This window comes from Anabrus simplex, chromosome 1, assembly GCF_040414725.1.
Source record: "Anabrus simplex isolate iqAnaSimp1 chromosome 1, ASM4041472v1, whole genome shotgun sequence".
Taxonomy (NCBI): domain Eukaryota; kingdom Metazoa; phylum Arthropoda; class Insecta; order Orthoptera; family Tettigoniidae; genus Anabrus; species Anabrus simplex.
Genome location: NC_090265.1, coordinates 1,359,148,099 through 1,359,171,064, shown reverse-complemented (window position 1 = coordinate 1,359,171,064; position 22,966 = coordinate 1,359,148,099). Strand labels below are relative to the sequence as shown.

At 38.0% G+C, this 22,966-nt stretch overlaps 1 protein-coding gene across 6 annotated transcripts in view; it reads right to left on the bottom strand.

The window, feature by feature from the left end:
• LOC136858342 (transcription factor SPT20 homolog) overlaps window positions 1–22,966 on the bottom strand; it is a 615,333-nt gene that overhangs the window by 22,724 nt on the left and 569,643 nt on the right. For all 6 annotated transcript variants that reach the window (XR_010858631.2, XM_067137808.2, XM_067137810.2 and 3 more), the window contains one exon: window positions 2,121–2,177. Coding sequence is in view for 5 of the 6 variants with exons in the window: in XM_067137808.2 (XP_066993909.2) it covers window positions 2,121–2,177 (57 nt within the window). In the remaining variant the exon portion in view is untranslated. The remainder of the gene's footprint in view (window positions 1–2,120; window positions 2,178–22,966) is intronic.

Below are 22,966 nucleotides of genomic sequence, written 5' to 3'. Positions count from 1 at the left end.
CTATATTATCACCCTGGGAGAACACACAACCTAAATACTTGAAATTATCGACCTGTTCTAGCTTTGTATCACCAATCTGACATTCAATTCTGTTGAATTTCTTACCTACTGATATCAATTTAGTCTTCTAGAGGCTAATTTTCATACCATACTCATTGCACCTATGTTCAAGTTCCAAGATATTAGACTGCAGGCTTTCGGCACAATCTGCCATTAAGACCAAGTCGTCAGCATAGGCCAGACTGCTTACAACATTTCCACCAAACTGAATCCCTCCCTGCCATTTTATACCTTTCAGCAGATGATCCATGTAAACTACGAACAGCAAAGGTGAAAGATTACAGCCTTGTCTAACTCCTATAAGTACCCTGAACCAAGAACTCATTCTACCATCAATTCTCACTGAAGCCCAATTGTCATGCCTTTGATTGATTTTAATAATCTACCTTTAATTCCATAGTCCCCCAGTATAGGGAACAACTTTTCCCTCGGTACCCTGTCATATGCTTTCTCTAGATCTACGAAACATAAACACAACTGTCCATTCCTCTCGTAGCATTTTTCAATTACCTGGCGCATACTGAAAATCTGATCCTGACAGCCTCTCTGAGGTCTGAAACCACACTGGTTTTCATCCAACTTCCTCTCAACGACTGATCGCACCCTCCCTTCCAAGATGCCAGTGAATACTTTGCCTGGTATACTTTTTTTTTTTTTTTTTTGCTACGGGCTTTACGTTGCACCGACACAGATAGGTCTTATGGCGACGATGGGATAGGAAAGCCCTAGGAGTTGGAAGGAAGCGCCGTGGCCTTAATTAAGGTACAGCCCCAGCATTTGAATGGTTCCTGGTATACTAATCAATGAGATACCTCGATAGTTGTTGCAATCCTTCCTGTTCCCTTGCTTATAGATAGGTGCAATTACTGCTTTTGTCCAATCTGAAGGTACCTTACCAACACTCCATGCTAATCTTACTACTCTGTGAAGCCATTTCATCCCTCCCTTTCCACTATACTTCACCATTTCAGGTCTAATTTCATCTATACCTGCTGCTTTATGACAATGGAGTTTATTTACCATCCTTTCCACTTCCTCAAGCATAATTTCACCAACATCATTTTCCTCCTCCCCATGAGCTTGGCTGTTCACAAAACCACCAGGATGATTTCCTTTTACATTAAGAAGATGTTCAAAATATTCCCTCCACCTCTCCAGTGATTCCCTGGGATCTATTATGCGTTCACCTGAATTACTGAAAACACTGATCATTTCCTTTTTCCCTCCCTTCCCAAGATTATTTATTACTGTCCAGAAAGGTTTCCCCACTGATTGACCTAGCCTGTCCAGGTTATTGCCAAAATCTTCCCACGACTTCTTTTTGGATTCAACAACTGTTTGTTTTGCTCTGTTTCTTTCATCTATATACAAATTCCTATCTGCCTCGGCCCTTGTTTGGAGTCATTTCTGATAAGCCTTCTTTTTACGTTTAGAAGCTGCTCTGCTCTCACTTCATCATTCCACCAAGATGTTCGCCTTTTCCCATTTTTACACACAGTTGTTCCTAGGCATTTCCTTGCTGTTTCTACTATAGCATCCCTGTATGCCACCCATTCACTTTCGATATCCTGAACCTGCTTACTGTCTACTGTTCGAAACTTCTGACTAATCATATCCATGTACTTCTGTGTAATTTCCTCGTCCTGGAGTTTTTCTACCCTTATTCGTTTGCAGACAGATTTCACTTTCTCTACCCTAGGCCTAGAGATACTTTGTCACTACAGATCAGATAGTGGTCTGTATCATTGAAAAATCCATGGAAAACTTGTACATTCCTAACAGATTTCCTGAATTCGAAGTCAATTAAGATAGTCTATTATGGATCTGGTACCCCTAGCCTCCCATGTGTAGCGGTGAATAGCCTTATGCATGAAGAATGTATTTGTAACTACTAAACCCATACTAGCACAGAAGTCCAGCAAACACTTCCCATTCCCATTAGCTTCCATATCTTCCCCACATTTACCAATCACCCTTTCGTATCCTTCAGTTAAAATAATTCTGCAAAAGTGCTTCTATTTTTTCATTCAATAGTAGTAACAGTCCTGATCAACACTTACCTGTTCCAGTTTTAAGTCTTTTGGCATTTATATCTGGTTCGCCTGGCCTCTTTTCACCTATGATGTTGTTGTTGTTATTTCATGCATCATGATTGAAGCAGCCAAATTAATTTCCATGTTTGAATGAGGAGTATTTCGAAATAGGAAATAGTAAGAGCGATATGAAAAGAGAGAAAAGAAAAAAATTACAATCAAGATAGTAGAGAAAATAAATTACACAAGAAATCTGCAAATCAATTTGCCACATCTTGAAGTAAGACACAAATTAAAGTAAATAATTTAGGACAATTATCTAAGGGGAACACTTCTTCTCCATCAGAATCTCTTGCAGCACATTCACTGAAATGAGCAACAATGAAAGTTTCCACATGAGGTGATGAAAATCTTTTTGCTGTCTTCTATACATCCCTTGATTTCCTTGTTACTATATATAAGACATTATGATTATATGTAACTCTAAAATCAAGGGTCATATAGTTAATATCTACAGACATATGCCACCCTAAATTTTTTATCTCACATATAGTGTCAGATCATCAACACTGCAAATAAGCAAAGTAAATGCTTGGCAACATGCATCCGACTGAGATAATGGGATGACAGAAATAACACGTTTAATCCATAATGATGAGCAAAATTACAGTTAACAAGGTTCCTTGAAGATGAATTAATGGTAATCATTAATAATTGATATCCTTTTATCCCAGTCAGAACCATTTATGCAAGGAGGTAAGTTACAACACCATGCATGCTAGAACCACATCTCTACAGGTAACACAAATGTTGCAAAAACACGGTCCTGTATTGAAAATTTCAAGAAAAACAAAGATGACCAAATGCTTCTAAAAGAAAGGAATTATTACTCATTAAATAGTTTTATTTTCTCTGTGATAACCAGTAGATGCTCAAACTAAGGACCACGTGGCAAAGATATGTCCTAGAAAGAATTAAAAGTTTCTTCCTGGTAATATGAATAAAATGTAAATTAGCAAATTCTTGAGATCACAACATGTGGCAGCAATACCAATGTAAATTTTTAACCTGGAAGAAAAATCTGGCAGTAGGAAAAAGAGAACTAATGAAAAGAAGAGTACAACATTATTTCTGCTCACGTGTTCCATAGGACAAGCTTCCACTGGAGACAGAAATACTGTTGACAAAATTAACCCAAGACATGTGATAAAATATCAATAATTTCCCATGCAAAATTTACTTTTCCAATGAGTTGTGTATAGGCTACTGATTTATATTTTTGAATATGTAATTTTAAAACTGGAAAATGAAATAAAATTAATAATATATATTACCTCAAGTAATAATTTTAACTATAAATCATGTACAAGGTACCATTTCTTATTATAATTATCAGTCTCAAAAGCATAAAATCATTCTACAAACAACAGAGAGCCAATGAATACCTAAACATTTTACAAGCACTGTAACAACAAATTAGTCATGGTAGCTTAAATATGCAAGTCATATTGTACCTTTGTAGGAGTAAACAATAAGATAAATATGTTCTTATCTTGCTTGGAATAACCAGCATGAGCCAGTGAGGTCATTTACATTTAGAAAAATTTCTCATAGAATTTATTATTTCTCTCTGACTAACTGAAACCTCACAATAGAAGACATCAACAATCTACTTTCACAATTCTTTTTAAGAAAACAGCCAAAATGGCACACTAACTTGCAGAAAATCAGGGGAGCATCTACTTTAAGGGCATAAGATCATATGCCCCCCCGTCATATGCTATGCGAAAAACATGCTTCTTGTTTTAAATATATTTCCTCCTTTAAACATCTGCACCAATTTTTGTTTGATTATGTGATTTGCATTCCTCCGCAAATTTGGTAAACATAGCGATGAGCTCAAAGACCGATGTGAACTTGCTAACACATTCTTTTAACAAAATCTGGAGGAGGTGACACAGCTGCTGTGATAAACTCTACTAGTCTAAGGAACATATACTTCTGTTTTTTCTCACTGTAGCACTGTCATAATTTTATCATTATAATTACTGCTGCAGTCGCTAGATGATAATTGGCTTTTTCACTGTAGTGCTATCACAATTCTATCCACAGAGTTACTTCTGCCATTGCTAAGAAAGTGGTTATTTCCTAAACTTATTCTTTTTGAACAGCATGTGCATTTAAGCTCTTAGCGCTTTTTGGTTAAGAAATCTTCCCAACACCTAAGCACATTCCCAGAGAGAGAGATAAAACAACCTTCAATCTGTATCTTAATCTAATGTTATAAAACTGCCCACAGTACATTACCCAGCTCCTTCTTCCATCATACCTCCTAACCTAGCTCATCTCTTGCACAGAGAGTGGGTGTTACCCACTAGGTGGCCCACATAACCCTTCACGTGGGGAATAAAATCGTATGTAACTGAACAATCAAAAAGAAATGCAGGAAAAATTTTGAAGTCCTGTATCGGGTATCATCATCCTTGGGTGAGGTAGTACAGCTACAATAAAAAGTTAAGCCACTAGCTTATTGTTAAGCGAAAACTTCCTAATGAAATACGACTGTCAGTATACAATGCAACTGTCCACATATCCGAATAACATAGAAGAATACAATTAAAATGGGCAAGAAATTGCCATAATTGTTAAATAAATATGTGAAGTGAGGGAGACGCCTGGCAAGTAAAACTCGATGTGAAGCACTCCACGGCGTATCAATGTTAATATAGGGGAAAAGTCTTCGGTTATCAACAGATCTGGTGTTCAAATACTAGTATAGGCCATTTAAATTTTTCTTTTTTAATCCTGGACTTCATTACTCTATTGTGCAACTGCACCATACTAACAGTCTTTGCATTTCAACACAGAGTACTTGCAATAAGCATACAGTTTATTATCACTGGCCCATTGAAGGACTGTTATAGAGGTGTATATATGCTACATGCCATGCAGAGTGGAGAATAGCCTTACAGTATTAAGTATGTTCATGTTGCCAGTTAGCTTCGAGAGAGCATACCTGTCAGACAAGGTGAAAACTATAGTTCAAGTCCTACATTGCGCATTACTGTTTTTTTTTTGTTTTTTTTTTTTAGACAGTTGCATTAACCAAATACGTGTGTATTTCTATTCATTAAAAAATCTGACATTGTGCTTTTAATTATGTTTTAGACTGTTTTAGGCATAACTTAATACCTTATCCAACATCCATCGGCTTAAATAATTTGTCATAGCTGATGTGGCATTCACTCAGTAATCTTTCTAAGTATTCCTCGTTGAGGGCGATGTCCTTCCATGCATCCAATGTAACACCCCATAAAGCATCATGCGAACATAGGGGAGGGAGAGGCCAGCATTTCTTTACATGACATTTCCACCTTGCCAACACATTTTGAATGGGATTCCAGGCTGGAGCTCAAGGGACCCCCAAATGAGTAGTTCAATGGAGTCCTGCTCAGAAAACCAGCCCGATATGACCGATCGTGTGGACTGGGGAGTTGTCTTACATGAATTGTATTACCTCATTTGGATAGTGTTTTCACACACTGGGAACAATAATAGAGTAAGTCCGGGAGAGAAGGCGCACCAGGAGAGATGACCCATGGTAGGCCAGTGCAGCATTCGCCTGCTAGATTGCACAACCATTGCTTCCCATGTGTACAGTGTGTACGTGAGAACAAGAGCCATTTGTTCGATGTCACATGGTGCAAGTAATTTCGCTTGAAAACGTGGATGTTTCTGGCAAGTACGTCTTCTCTACCTTGACAATTTTGCTAATGCATGATATAAAAGCCCACTGACTGGGTTGTTCAAGCTAAATTAACTGTGCATTGCCACAGACAACTAACTAGGTTAGTCTACGACTATGCTGGTGTGATATGCACTATGTTGGGTCAACACAGTTCCTGGAGCAGGAGCGCACCGTCTCTCCCCATACATCGGGTGAGATGGCGTGCTGCATTTCTGGGAGAGATGATATGGTATTCTTTGAATTTCCATTTATGACTAAAATATGTTTTCATTCTCTGATCAGTTTGTTAATAAAGTATATGTATTTTGTGTAATCTCTTCTTGAGGCGCCTTCTCTTAGCGGATGTTGGCGGTCCACATAGCCAGCTCCGGACGTGATGTTGCAGCATGGAAAGCATCTTCTTAAGTGCTGTTGTGCCATCTACAGATGTCCTTCAGCCATGAATTCCTCCTCATGCCAACAGACCTTTTCCCCTGTATGTTAGCTTCAATGGTCAGTTGTAATAGCTAGTACTTCTCGCCTCTCATAATGTGCCCTAGATATTGGTTTTTTTTTTTTTTTTTTTACAGTAAGTAACAGTTCTTTTTGTTTCTTCATGCGATGAAGGACTTTGTCATTTGAAATTTTCAGCACGCAAGGTATTGGGAGTAGGCGGCGATACAGATACATTTCAAAAGCATCAATTCTTTTTTCTAGATTTTAGTCAAGGGTCCAGCTTTCACATTCAAAGAGAAAAATGGAGAATACATAGCACCAAATCATTCACATTCTTAATTGCATACTTAGATCCGATTTTGTAAAAAGCTGTTTCATGCTAAAAAATTGTCTCCTGGCCTGTTCTATTCTAGATTTTATCTCTCTCTTGGAATCACATTCCTCATCTAGCACAGTACCCAAGTATTTGAAGGAGGATACTTGTTCAATCTTACTGCCCTTTATTGACAGGCTTGCTGTAATTTTTATTTTAGAGAAGACTACAACTTTGGTCTTGGAAGCGTTGACAAACAGGCCAAACTCTTCACTGCGCTGGACTAATTTGTCTATCATGCACTGGAGCACAGGTAATTCATTTGCTGTGACAACAGTATCATCTGCGTACCTGATATTATTAATTGCCTGTCCATTTATAACTATCCTGCTGTTTTCCTCCAGCAACACCTTCCTAAATATTGCCTCAGAATAAATGTTGAATAAGAGAGGTGACAGCACACAACCCTGATGAATACCTTTTCTGATTGTAGTCGCTTCCGATGTTCTTTGGCCGATTTTGACACCTGCGGTTTGATTCCAGTACAGTGCGCTGATAATGCGTAAATCGCATTGGTCAATACCAGTTAATCTTAATATTTCTACCATATTTTCATGTTTCACTCAGTCAAAGGCTTTTTTGTACTCAATGAAACAAGTATATACATCGACATTCATGTCTCTACACCTCTGTACTAGTACATTTAAGGAGAAGAGTGCTTCACGTGTGCCGACCCCATTTTGTAATACTGTGTAAAATTATACTAATTATGGAGAAGAGAAAGCAGCTATAGCCTAACCGAAGTTTGTGGTATATGCCTTTAATGCAACTAAACTTAAGAATATTTCCAACAAGAGAAATCTCAATGAACAAACAGAACAAAGTGCAAAGAAACGGGAAACAATGGGGAAAGTAGGAAAGCAGAAAAAACCTCATTCAAAAGCAGCAGCTAAAGATGGGTAAAGTAACGCAATATCTGATGATTGCAACAAGTGTGTGGAGTGTTAGGAGAACTATTATTTGATTTTAAAAAAAGGAACTACGGTTGGAGTAAACGCACCGACTGTACCAAGTGGCTGCATGAATCGTGTTGAGTGTAAGAATTTGTGTAATGATTATGGACGAGAGAGAGAGAGAGAGAGAGAGAGTAAGGCAGAACATATCCAAAAAGGACTGAGGGTTAAATAATTAATTGATACATTAACCTTTCAAGTGGTAATGAAGGAATAAATCGTCATAGCTGCATGGCTTCCTAAGTGGCCATGACGGAATATTTCGTCATCACATTGTAAATGTCTTTTGGCGATGGGTATGACGACTTATTCCGTCGTATGATCCGAGATCACTTTCCTTTATGCGTGTATGTTAGTTTCGAGCTTTGTCTACGGCAGCAGCACTCATCTAAAACCACGTGACCGGGCCAGTACCGGCCGCCAGGCTGCTGAAAGTGGTAGATAGTGCATTATGGCATTTAAAGATAAAAATTTCATATTCTGTATTGAACTGTATCACAATGAAATTGAAACAAGAAATTAAGTGGTTCAACCTATTCAATACAAGTAAATAAGAAATGTAGTGTTACATTCTTATTTGGTAAAAAGCAGGACCGGTTTCGACCACCAATCTGGGTCATCACCAGCCGATTAAAAATACAAAAACAATGAATAGGAAAACAAAAAAATAAAGGTAAGTCTTTCACAAAAGCAGTTCAAGAAGAAATATAAGACAATAGGGGTTAGCACTGTGTGATTTTAAAGCATAAAATCCAGAAGAAGTTGAAGATCAGTCACTTATATGTAGCAAGGCGCAAGTCCCTGAAGAGTAGCACAACACATGCAATGTCCGGCACTGTGCCTTAAAATGTTTACGAGAAGAGGTAACAGTTCATTGAACAAGCCTGCAAACACTGCTAGGCGCGAAGTCACAACACAATTTAATAAATTTGAAGTCCCAAAATTGTGTAGAAGTCGAAGACAAGTAGCTTAAAGTAAGATGCTAGCTCCTGAAGATCAGCACAACATCCGCAATGTCCGGCATTGCGCTTTTAAATGCTGATGAAACTCAGTGAATAGCTTAAAGAATAAGCCTGCAAATGCATCAGTTGTGAAAATATCTAATACAAGTTAATATAATTGAAGTATATATCAATGTTAAGAGGATCTTGTAGATTATTTAGAGATGCAGAACAGCTGATGTAAAAAAGAATTGTGAGGAGAAAAATGTTAAAAAGAGCAATATTGGAGACAAATGAAAAACGCATATGCATAGCATGTTGAAGATAAGAATTCAGGTCGTACTTGAGGTGGCGTAAGGTAGTGTAAGGTATGAGTTTAAATTTGAATGTTGTAATGATCTGAACTGTAGGTGGTATTATAGTATACAGTTAAATTCAGAAATAAGATTTTTTTTTAAATCGAGAGGAGAGGTGAAAAGAAAAGATAAGAAAAGATGGGATAAGGTAATAAAGGAGGAGGATTAGTAGATTAAAAGAGAACTGGAAGTTAAAAGAAGATGGGAAAGGATAGGATACGGAAATAAAGGAGGGGTAGTTTAGGGTGGGTTAGGAGGGTGGGTATTGGAGGTGGAAAACGTGTGTAGCAACTGTGAATGGCATGGAAAATTGAATTCGGGTTTAGAAATTTAGAATTTTTGAGAAGAAGAATTAGGATGTCAAATAGAATATTGGGTTTCTCAGAAATGTTGTTTAAATTGAAATTAGGGTTGACCTATTGCTCAAGATGAATAAAACAATTTTCAGTAGTCTTTTTTAATATTGGTAAAATTATGTTTGGAGTCTTGTATGTGTTGTCCTATAGCAGAGAATCTGTTGTATTTAATGGCGTTGACTTTCTTTCTTTTTTTTTTTTTTTTGCTATTTGTTTTACGTCGCACCGACACAGATAGGTCTTACGGCGACGATGGGACAGGAAAGGGCTAGGAGTGGGAAGGAAGTGGCCGTGGCCTTAATTAAGGTACAGCCCCAGCATTTGCCTGGTGTGAAAATGGGAAACCATGGAAAACAATTTTCAGGGCTGCCGACAGTGGGGTTCGAACCTACTATCTCCCGAACACTGGATACTGGCCGCACTTAAGCGACTGCAGCTATCAAGCTCGGTAATGGCGTTGATATGTTCGGAGTATCTGATATTAAAGTTGCGCCCCGTCTGTCCAATGTACGGGGAGCTGCAGTTGTTACATATGAATCTGCATACTCCAGATTTAGAAAAAGCATTAGAATTATTTAACGATTGAGAATTGTGTAATATATCAAGATGTCTGTTATTGGTTCTAAAAGAAATTTTCATGTTGTGTTTTTTAAGAACATTGGTTATTTTATAAGCATCTTGAGTGAAAGTAAAAGTGGAAAATGCAGTGGGTTTGGTTTTGTCTTTTGTTAAAGTGGTTTTAGGACGGTGTTTGAATTTGTTGATGATACGGTTTATGAAACAGTTGTTAAAGCCATTAAGTTTAGCAATAGTACAGATGGTGTTCAATTCGTTATTTAAATCTTTTTTAGACATAGGGGTGTTGAAGGCACAAAAAATTAGGTTGTTATAAGTAGCATGTTAATGTGCTTGAGGGTGTGAAGAATCCTGCCGTATTGTGGTGGCTGTTTGGGTTGGTTTTCTGAAAATTTTGCAAGTTAAAGAAGAAGGATGTCTAGTTATAGTTAAGTCTAGAAAATTAAGAGTTTTGTTGTGTTCTGATTCAAGGGTGAATTTAATGTTAGAGTAATATTGTTAAGAAGAAGAAGTGTAGAGGCTGCGTTGGTTGATTCTTCACTTAAACTAGCTGATGTACACATGCTTCGCTACGGAATTTTATACTGTATATAGAATTCTGGGTTAGGTAGTGTACACGTTGTGAGCAAGATTGTATTAAATTGCATAGCTCTTAACGTTACCCTAGAAACGCGACGGGGAAGTCACCAAATGTCATTTCTCATATGAAGAATGAGTGAGGGAATTTTCATTTTAATGGTAGTCCCACTTTCCTACCATCAGTCACAATCAGTCACCACCTGCATTTTTAAATCCTCAGAAAGACTGTTTTAGTGGTTTTCCCAACTGAAATGAACATACGTCATTACAATGACGTCAGTAGCAATGGCGCGATTAAATGCAATGCCTTCGTGTGAAATACTCGATCAAATGATTAACCACACATTTTCTCACGTTTAACGAACAGGACTACGTTGCTGATCTAACAGTCCAAAGTTCCAGAGCTGGAATGATCAAAGCAGCAGACTGCCGTGAGCCGTGAACACTCTTCGTCCCTTTTCGGTGGGGAGAGGGTCGAATAGCAGCGACTCCCAGGGCAAAAACTATGCCCTTTTACTAATCTGTTTCCTAGAAGTACCCGATGAGTCGGAAAGTATCAATTCACTACACTGGTGGCAGAAAAATCTATCTGACTTGGAGGCAAATTTTTCCTCCATGCCAGAGAATAAACCCCCTCTTCACTGCTAATTTGGAATAAAATGAATACATAATTTACCAAAAGTGAAGAAGAAGAAGAAGAAGAAGAAGAAGAAGAAGAAGAAGAAGAAGAAGAAGAAGAAGAAGAAGAAGAAGAAGAAGAAGAAGAAGAAGAAGAATCTTTTCTTAAGAAATGGCTCTTTCCAGGGTCGAATTTTGAGTTATTTAGTGAATTGTGGTGCTATAGTTTGGAATAGGCCTAAATTGTTATTCTAGACCAGGCCATACTACCACTACTACTACTACTACTAAGTAAGCTTCTGCCTTAAGTGTGTACACAGCTCATTCAAAACAGCGTGTCAGAGTAGGGATCGAATAGCTGGAAAACTACGATGACCAATATGTTACGTACCAGCAGTATCAGAAAATGTATGAATCAGAGGAATGGCTGGCATGATAAAGAATAAAGTTTTCTAACTCCCCACCTATTTCCCGGCAATATTCAGTCAGACTGTTATACTCGGTATGCAGCAGTAGTCCCATCTATCGGAGTTGAGAGGCAGCATAAGAGACAAAGAACATCACAACAAACTATGGTCAAAGTAATGTTATTGTTGATCAACGTTATGCGCTTTCGATATTGTAGGTCTTCACATTTAGTTTCCATCCGACTCTGAAATACCACTCTTACCATAATTGGTACAGTAAAACTGAAATAACCGAGCTCGATAGCTGCAGTTGCTTAAGTGCGGCCAGTGTCCAGTATTCGGGAGATAGTAGGTTCGAACTATACTATTTAAAGTTAAGAACTTCATATTTAGGTTCCGTATTGAAGCAGAATTCACATCAAAGAAAAGTACAATAAGTTCCACCTTTTCAATACATTATATTATGTGACAGTTTTACGTTACAGTTAAACCTTCACATTTTTATACACTCGGGACCGGTTTCGACAGTGTACCTGTCATCATCAGCCAAGAACAATTAATCGAGGACAATAAACCTTACAATACTTCAGGTATGATATAACAGTGAATATAAAATTATACATTATCTATCTACAAAAAGGTGTGAACATGTCCAGGTAAAAAATCACGATTTAAGAAAAATCATAGTCCTGTAGGGTGTACACTTATAAAATTTCTAATTAAAATAACGTGTTAAAAACCTGCTGTTATATTATAGCTATAGCAGAGATGTTTATAGGTGTAAATCTATGGAGTTTTGGCACTCAAGACATATAGCTATGTTTGACAAGTTAAAGTGTTCAAACATTTAGTTAAATGGTGTTCCACTTAGAATATGTGATACAGTTCAGCTGAGGTTATAGTAATATGTTTGTAGGCTTAGTTTGGTATTTTTAACACTCGGGACATATAGCCATGTGTGACAAGTTAAAAGTTGATAAAACATTTAGTTAATGGTGTTCCACTTAAAATATATGGTGAAGTTCAGCTGAAGCTACAACTTGGACTTGAGGAGCAGATAATTATGTAAAATATCAATATAAGTAGAAATGAACAATTTGAATGGGTCACTGCTTGTTGATGTAGATGATCAGCGAGTCCTATTAAACAATTATACATGTCGACATGTGGTTGTATATCATCTTGCTGAGAAGTAACAAAGGTCCTGGCTAAAATGGTGCTTGTAGATCTTATGTTGTAGGTTGTGATTACATAAATTGACTAGAAGGGATCCTGATCCAAGTCGGAACCTATAAGAAATAAAACGCGATATAAAGTTACCGTATTTAAGAAACGAAAGGGAGTTAAATTTCGCGAAGTATTGGTGAATGAGAAACTCACCTCAGGTGCCAAGTTGATGGTAGACGGAACGTAGTGGAACTGACAGGCTGAGGAGAGACGAGGCCTAGAAGGGAGCAGGGAGGGGCGGAGTTACTGAGTTAGGGGAAGGAGGCAACGCGGCAGAGGCGGGACTGTGATCAGGTGGGCGCGTGCGATGGTAGGGGAAATATGTAAGCGTGTTGTGTATTGTTTTGAAGATGGATCGGTTTTTTGGTATTTTAAGAGTGTTCATTATTTTGATAAAAGTGTCAAAAAGTATTGTAGGTTTTTCAGAGAGATCGTTAAGGTTAAAATTTGGGTTATGGTATTGATCGAGTGAGATGTAGAATTGTTCTGTGAAATCGAGTATGGGGCCTTTGTTTATTATTTCAATGATGTCTATGTCGTTATTCATACCATAAAATTTATGTTTATAATCATGTATATGTTGGCCTATTGCGGAAAATTTTCTGTATTTTATCGCATTTACGTGTTCAGTATATCTAATTTTGAACGATCTACCGGTCTGTCCAAGGTAGGTGCTGAGACAGTCGTTACAGTGAAATCTGTAGACGCCTGATTTGTCAGAAGGGTTAGAGGTATTGATTGAGTTAGAATTGTATAGGATATCTAGATTTCTGTTATTAGTTTTGAAGGAGATGTTAATTTTCTGTTTCTTAAATATATTTGTAATTTTGTGAATATTACGGTTGTAGGTAAAGGTTGAAAAAGATTTCGATTTAGTAGCTTCTTTAATTAGGTTCGATTTTGGGCGATGTCTGAATTTACTGATTATATTTTCTATAAAATTCTTGTTGTATCCATTATGAGCTGCGATATTGCGTATGGTATTTAATTCTTTGTTGAGGTCTGATTTCGACATTGGGACATTAAATGCTCGATGTACTAAGCTATTATAAGTGGCCCGTTTATGGCTTAGGGGGTGAATAGAGTCTTCTTGTATTGTAGTGGCAGTATGTGTAGGTTTTCTGTAGACATTATATTTGAAGGAAGATAGAAGTCTGGTGATAGTGAGATCAAGAAAATTAATAGTATTATTGGCTTCGGATTCCAGTGTAAATTTTATGTCTGTATCAATAGTGTTAAGGTGCGTTAAGGTGGTAGCTGCGTCTGTAGTGCGTTGGTCCATAATAATAAATACATCATCGATATACCTGGACCAAAGATGTATATTGCTAAATGTTATGTTATTGTCAATTTTTGTATGTTCTAAAAAATCTAAGTATATTTCTGCTAAAATGCCGGAGGCTGGGGATCCCATGGCTAGGCCGTCTTGCTTGTATATTGTTTTATCGAAGGTGAAATAGTTGTTATTGATTAAAAGTTTCAAGATGGACATAAAGTCAGTGATCTCAAGTTGACTAAGTTGACTATGGTTATGCAAATTTTGAGGGATAATTTTAAGAAGTTTTTCTGGTTTAATACTAGTGTACATATTAGTGATATCAAACGAATGTAAAGAGTGGTATGGTTGAAGTGTAAAGTCATCCAGTTGTTTGATAAGTTGTAGTGTATTCTTGATAGATTTTCTAGACTTAAAGGTGTAGTGTCTTTTAAGAAATTGTTGAGTGAATTGTGCTACTTTGTACAATGGGCTCGGTCTGTAGTTTACTATAGGACGTATCGGGATATTAGGTTTATGTATTTTAGGTTGTGCTTTAACGGTGGGAAGTCCTGGGTTCATTTTAATTAGTTTGCTTTTTTCACTGTCGGTTAAAAGAAATGATGTGTTTTTAAGCGTCTGTTTTAATTGCCGTTGGATAGTTTGTGTAGGATCTTTGTTAATTATTGTAAAAGTGCTGTCTGTGAAAAACATTTTGGTTTTGGATACATATTCTGTTTGATTCATAATAACAGTGGTGTTGCCTTTATCTGCTTTCGTGACGATAGTATGAGTATCTTTAATTTTATTTTTAAGTTGAATGATTTTATTTCTATCTTCGAGTTGAGATTTGGTCATGCTTTGGGTAGGTGATTTAAAGGTTTTCTTAAGCTGTTTGTTGGCTTCGTGTCTGAGTTCATCTTGTATATCATGAGGCATCTTCTTTATCATGATATACAAGATGAACTCAGACACGAAGCCAACAAACAGCTTAAGAAAACCTTTACATCACCTACCCAAAGCATGACCAAATCTCAACTCGAAGATAGAAATAAAATCATTCAACTTAAAAATAAAATTAAAGATACTCATACTATCGTCACGAAAGCAGATAAAGGCAACACCACTGTTATTATGAATCAAACAGAATATGTATCCAAAACCAAAATGTTTTTCACAGACAGCACTTTTACAATAATTAACAAAGATCCTACACAAACTATCCAACGGCAATTAAAACAGACGCTTAAAAACACATCATTTCTTTTAACCGACAGTGAAAAAAGCAAACTAATTAAAATGAACCCAGGACTTCCCACCGTTAAAGCACAACCTAAAATACATAAACCTAATATCCCGATACGTCCTATAGTAAACTACAGACCGAGCCCATTGTACAAAGTAGCACAATTCACTCAACAATTTCTTAAAAGACACTACACCTTTAAGTCTAGAAAATCTATCAAGAATACACTACAACTTATCAAACAACTGGATGACTTTACACTTCAACCATACCACTCTTTACATTCGTTTGATATCACTAATATGTACACTAGTATTAAACCAGAAAAACTTCTTAAAATTATCCCTCAAAATTTGCATAACCATAGTCAACTTAGTCAACTTGAGATCACTGACTTTATGTCCATCTTGAAACTTTTAATCAATAACAACTATTTCACCTTCGATAAAACAATATACAAGCAAGACGGCCTAGCCATGGGATCCCCAGCCTCCGGCATTTTAGCAGAAATATACTTAGATTTTTTAGAACATACAAAAATTGACAATAACATAACATTTAGCAATATACATCTTTGGTCCAGGTATATCGATGATGTATTTATTATTATGGACCAACGCACTACAGACGCAGCTACCACCTTAACGCACCTTAACACTATTGATACAGACATAAAATTTACACTGGAATCCGAAGCCAATAATACTATTAATTTTCTTGATCTCACTATCACCAGACTTCTATCTTCCTTCAAATATAATGTCTACAGAAAACCTACACATACTGCCACTACAATACAAGAAGACTCTATTCACCCCCTAAGCCATAAACGGGCCACTTATAATAGCTTAGTACATCGAGCATTTAATGTCCCAATGTCGAAATCAGACCTCAACAAAGAATTAAATACCATACGCAATATCGCAGCTCATAATGGATACAACAAGAATTTTATAGAAAATATAATCAGTAAATTCAGACATCGCCCAAAATCGAACCTAATTAAAGAAGCTACTAAATCGAAATCTTTTTCAACCTTTACCTACAACCGTAATATTCACAAAATTACAAATATATTTAAGAAACAGAAAATTAACATCTCCTTCAAAACTAATAACAGAAATCTAGATATCCTATACAATTCTAACTCAATCAATACCTCTAACCCTTCTGACAAATCAGGCGTCTACAGATTTCACTGTAACGACTGTCTCAGCACCTACCTTGGACAGACCGGTAGATCGTTCAAAATTAGATATACTGAACACGTAAATGCGATAAAATACAGAAAATTTTCCGCAATAGGCCAACATATACATGATTATAAACATAAATTTTATGGTATGAATAACGACATAGACATCATTGAAATAATAAACAAAGGCCCCATACTCGATTTCACAGAACAATTCTACATCTCACTCGATCAATACCATAACCCAAATTTTAACCTTAACGATCTCTCTGAAAAACCTACAATACTTTTTGACACTTTTATCAAAATAATGAACACTCTTAAAATACCAAAAAACCGATCCATCTTCAAAACAATACACAACACGCTTACATATTTCCCCTACCATCGCACGCGCCCACCTGATCACAGTCCCGCCTCTGCCGCGTTGCCTCCTTCCCCTAACTCAGTAACTCCGCCCCTCCCTGCTCCCTTCTAGGCCTCGTCTCTCCTCAGCCTGTCAGTTCCACTACGTTCCGTCTACCATCAACTTGGCACCTGAGGTGAGTTTCTCATTCACCAATACTTCGCGAAATTTAACTCCCTTTCGTTTCTTAAATACGGTAACTTTATATCGCGTTTTATTTCTTATAGGTTCCGACTTGGATCAGGATCCCTTCTAGTCAATTTATGTAATCACAACCTACAACATAAGATCTACAAGCACCATTTTAGCCAGGACCTTTGTTACTTCTCAGCAAGATGATATACAACCACATGTCGACATGTATAATTGTTTAATAGGACTCGCTGATCATCTACATCAACAAGCAGTGACCCATTCAAATTGTTCATTTCTACTTATATTGATATTTTACATAATTATCTGCTCCTCAAGTCCAAGTTGTAGCTTCAGCTGAACTTCACCATATATTTTAAGTGGAACACCATTAACTAAATGTTTTATCAACTTTTAACTTGTCACACATGGCTATATGTCCCGAGTGTTAAAAATACCAAACTAAGCCTACAAACATATTACTATAACCTCAGCTGAACTGTATCACATATTCTAAGTGGAACACCATTTAACTAAATGTTTGAACACTTTAACTTGTCAAACATAGCTATATGTCTTGAGTGCCAAAACTCCATAGATTTACACCTATAAACATCTCTGCTATAGCTATAATATAACAGCAGGTTTTTAACACGTTATTTTAATTAGAAATTTTATAAGTGTACACCCTACAGGACTATGATTTTTCTTAAATCGTGATTTTTTATCTGGACATGTTCACACCTTTTTGTAGATAGATAATGTATAATTTTATATTCACTGTTATATCATACCTGAAGTATTGTAAGGTTTATTGTCCTCGATTAATTGTTCTTGGCTGATGATGACAGGTACACTGTCGAAACCGGTCCCGAGTGTATAAAAATGTGAAGGTTTAACTGTAACGTAAAACTGTCACATAATATAATGTATTGAAAAGGTGGAACTTATTGTACTTTTCTTTGATGTGAGTCGAACTATACTGTCGGCTGCCCTGAAAATGGTTTTCCATGGTTTCCCATTTTCACGCCAGGCAAATGCTGGGGCTGTACCTTAATTAAGGCCACGGCCACTTCCTTCCCACTCCTAGCCCTTCCCTGTCCCATCGTCGCCATAAGACCTATCTGTGTCGGTGCGACGTAAAACAACTAACAAAAAAAAAAAAAAAAGAAACGGAATAAAACATAAATGATCGGAAACTGCATTCTCTATAACTTTTGTTATGTAATACTTTTCGATACAGACATATTTAAAAATCACATTTTAAGGGCCTTCCCCATAACTACAATTTCATCCAGGGTGAATAAATTGTTTATGATTAGACTGTTGTTTCTTATTCCCCGACTCTATATACCGATTTTCATTAAATTCTGTTAACCCATTTTCTCGTGGCTCGGCGTTGATATGGACTTGGCAACAAAATTACAAATTTATGAATATCTGTGTTATCACAGCAGGTACGGTAAAAATGTATAAGACATAAATGGTCAGAAATTTAATTCTATATAACTAAAGTTATATAGTATTTATCGATAGGACCACTAATAATATAAATATTTGAGAATTAAATTTAGGCCTTCCCCTAAACTACCATTTCACTCAGCGTGAATAAAATGAATCATAACCTAGATTATATTGGCTCATTCTCTGACTATGCATAAGAATTTTCATTGAGAGAGGACCACTCATAACATAAATATTTTAAGAATTCAATTTTTGACCTTCCCCTAAACTACCATTTCACTCAGCGTGAATAAAATTATTTATAACCTAGATTGTAGCGACTTATTTTCCGACTTTGCATACCAATTTTCATTAATATAGTACCACTAATAACATCAATATTTGAAAATTAAATTTTAGGCCTTCCCCTAAACTACCATTTCTATCAGCGTAATTAAAATTATTTATGGCCTAGATTGTAGCGACATATTCCCCAACTTTACATACCAATTTTCATTCTCTTTAGCCGTTATCTAGTGATGCGTGTACATACATACATACATACATACATACATACATACATACATACATACATACATACATACATACATACATACAGACAGAAATTACGGAAAAGTGAAAAGTGCATTTTCTTGTTACTGTGGACATGACCGATGCAGAAATACCATTCTATTCAAATTCTGAGCAATGTACAAAACTCTTTATTTTATATATATAGATATATCTTGATTTCTTAGAAAACACAACAATTAATAATAATAATAATAATAATAATAATAATAATAATAATAATAATAATAATAATAATAATAATAATAATAATAATAATAATAATAATAAATCTGTAATATCCTCTTTTGGGCCAGATATGTTGATGACACATTAGTAATCTCCGCCTTAGCGCAGAGTTTTTTAAATGTTACCTATATGGCTACAGTAGGCTGCCTACGATAACGTTTATGCGTGCGACAGCGTTCTTTGATAGCTGCTGCAATCTTTTCGTTCCACCAAGGAACAAGTTTTCGGCGAGGAGTCCCTGAAAAGGAGGGAATAGACTCCTCAGCAGCAGCAAGAATAACTTGTGTTATGCAAGTTATTTCACCGTCTACTGTCCGTCTGGTCTAGTCATTAAAGACAGCTAGTGATGTGAACTTCAGCCAATCAGCATGTTTAAGAATCCATCAAGGAGGAGCCTCGATGGATTTTTGTTTCAACAAAGTAAGAATAATGGAAAAATGGTCACTGTCACAGAGATCATTGTGTGTATCCCACAGAAACTGTGGAACCAACGGTCGGCTGCATAGACTTACGTCAAATCGAAATGTCTGCAAACGGTAGCTGAGGCCATACGATTATTATTATTTGCCATAACATACACTAAAATGAGTTGGTTCACCTATGTTTAAAATACATAAATCTAGCTCTGTTACTATTGTTTCCAACTCCCTTCCCCTGGGGCAAGACATTTCAGAGCCCCATATGGGGTGATGGGCGTTAAAATCGTCCAATAAGAGGAAGGGGGGTGGAAGCTGATCTATAAGATCAGTGACATCAATTATGTTAAGAGGGTGGCGTGGTGGAAAATAAACATTACACACTGTTGCTATGACAGGCAGCGGTACCTGTACCGCAACTGCTTCCAGTGGGGTTCTTAGAGGAACCTCTTTGCTATAAGTATCAGAACGAACAAAAATACCCACGCCACCAGATGCCCGGTGATCATAATATCATTCTGTCGAGTATAGTCTGAAATTTCTCAAGACCATATGATGACGTGGTCTGAGATTTGTTTCCTGACTACAGACTATACTCGCCGCGAACTCACAAATGAGCTGGTGTAGCTCAGCAAGATGCCTGTCATAACCGTTACAGTTCCACTGCACAGTGTCATAGCGTGGACTAAAAGAGAGAGTGTTAGGTTAAGAGCAAAAATATGCTCTTAAACCTAAACACTATCAATATCAAAATCTACATCCGTAGATGTAGATGAAAGCTCGACGTCCATCCCGTCATCGAGAGATGGTGGGACTGACGCCCAGAACTTTGGCGCTTTCCACCGGTGGGATGTTCCCCTACGAGGGGAGTGTGCAGGTGTACCTGCTGGTGCAGACTCGTACCCTCCAGTTGGAGGACAAGATTTCTCCTTTACAAGAGAAGCGCGCGAGCGCCCAGTAAGGGCATTCCTCTTCTCCGCCTTCTTTTCATGATTAGACGGGCTGGGAGATAGTTTCCCAGCCCTAGTCGACAAAGCCGCCTCCGCCGACCTCTGATGGGGGAAGAGACTTGGACTCCCTCCCCCCTGCTGCGTCGGCTTAGGAGTCCCAGCCCGCACAGACTTCTTTGTGGTCGAAGGCGGGGTGGTCCTCCCCTTCAAGCTTTTACTCTTTGCAGCTTTGCTCGCAGGATCAACAGTCACCTTGGGCGCAGCGATCACAACAGGTTTAGACGATATCAACGATGAACCTGGAAGACTTTGTGCTATCTTTGTATATTTTAATGTCTTGGCGGGTGCAATCATAGCACTGAACTTATAGCGCACATCCTGGTAGGAAAGACCATCCAGAGTCTTGATCTCCTGGATCTTCTTCTCACCAAATATACAGGACAGTTCCGACCTCACGGCGAGTGAAGACCAGGGCAGTTAGTGCACCTGTAAGGAGTTGAGCACTCCTCTGCGTCGTGAGCTCCTCTGCTGCATGCACCATATACAGACTGATTTGAGCAATAAGATACCATGTGCCCAAACCTCTGGCATTGATAGCAGCACATGGGAGGTGGGATGTACGACCTCACATTGCAGCGATAGGTTGTTACCTTGACTTTTTCTGGTAACAATGACAATTTGAAGGAGACAATGGACGCACCCGTGGCAATGTCCTTGCTGTTGACTTTGCGCGTAATGCGCTGGATGTGTGATGCCACGGTGCTTCATGTCTTCCATCAACTCATCGTCAGTGTTCAAGATGAGATCACAGAGGAAGATAACTCCACGAACCAGATTCAAGGTCTTGTGCTCTTCCACTTTGACGAAAATATCGCCAAGGTGATCGCACTTGAGGAACAGATCAGGTTGCACGGCAACAAACTACCGTTGTGCATTTTTTTCAGGTCTTCCAGTTCGCCGTAAAAACCTTCTATGTGCCTGCTAAACAAAATAGACTTTACCAGCTTGAAGTCACTCCCATCAGTTCTGGTAGCAACCAAAAAACTAGGGAAGCTGGATCCCATTCCTTAATGCTGCACTTGTTCTCAGGGGATTGAACCCCCTCAAGTAATTACAAGTTAAAGACTTCGGTGGGGGACCACCTTGCGCAGGTCGAAGACGTTTAGAAGCCATGCCCGAAATCATCCTCCCTAAATGCCACCCACTCCAATCAGGGGTCTCTGTAGCTGAACCAAACAGCCAAGGCAATACCGACCTGGTCATAGCCGGTATTGCCCAGAGTCCAATGTTGGATGATGCCTAATACGGGATGACTGGAGGCAATGAGCACTTGGACTTCCTTCCTCCAGTCACCTGCAATAGTATGTACCCCACAGCGCATACAGAGCACTAAATATAAGAAAAAATAAAAAACAATTAATAATAATGTCCTTCTGGCATTCGGCTGTGTGGGGACCTGCGTTGTCAGGCAGATACTACTGCAAGGGTACATGACGCTCCCACCCGCCGATCCCTGGGTGGTCATGAGCGGGCTTTCGGGCGTAATAGCACACGTAAGTGGTCCATCTCCGAGCAGAACGCATGTCAAGAATTTGGAATCAGTCTACAACTAACCCTCAAAAAACAATAAAAAATAAAGGGGGGACCATGGCCACATGACCCTTTTAGTCGCCTTCTACAACAGGCAGGGATTACCTGTGAATGTATTCAGGCCCTCCCATCCACAGGGGGTCCAACACATTATACCAAATCGCAATCCATGTCCGCGCCTAGGTTGCCCCTTTTAGTCGCCTCTTACAACAGGCAGGGGATACCGCGGGTGTATTCTACATGTGCATCCCCCACCCACAGGGGGTTACTCTAGTTCTCTGAGATGTATTTTCTAGAAATATAGCCACCCATTCAGTCACTCTTTTGTCTAGTCCTATTGCACTCATTTTTGCCAGTAGTCTCCCATGATCCACCCTATCAAATGCCTTAGACAGGTCAATCGCGATACAATCCATTTGACCCCGTGAATCCAAGATATCTGCTATATCTTGCTGGAATCCTACAAGTTGAGCTTCAGTGGAATAACCTTTCCAAAACCTGAATTGCCTTCTATCAAACCAGTTATTAATTTTGCAAACATGTCTAATATAATTGGAAAGAATGCCTTCCCAAAGCTTACATACAATGCATGTCAAACTTACTGGCTTGTAATTTTCAGGTTTAAGTCTATCACCCTTTTGTTTATACACATGGGCTACTATAGCAACTCTCCATTCATTTGGTATAGTTCCATCATGCAAACAATAACCAGTAAGTACTTCAGATATGCTACTATATCCCAACCCATTGTCTTTAGTATATCCCCAGAAATCTTATCATTGCAGCCGCTTTTCTAGTTTTCAACTTTTGAATCTTATCGAAAATGACGTTATCATAGGTAAATTTTAATAC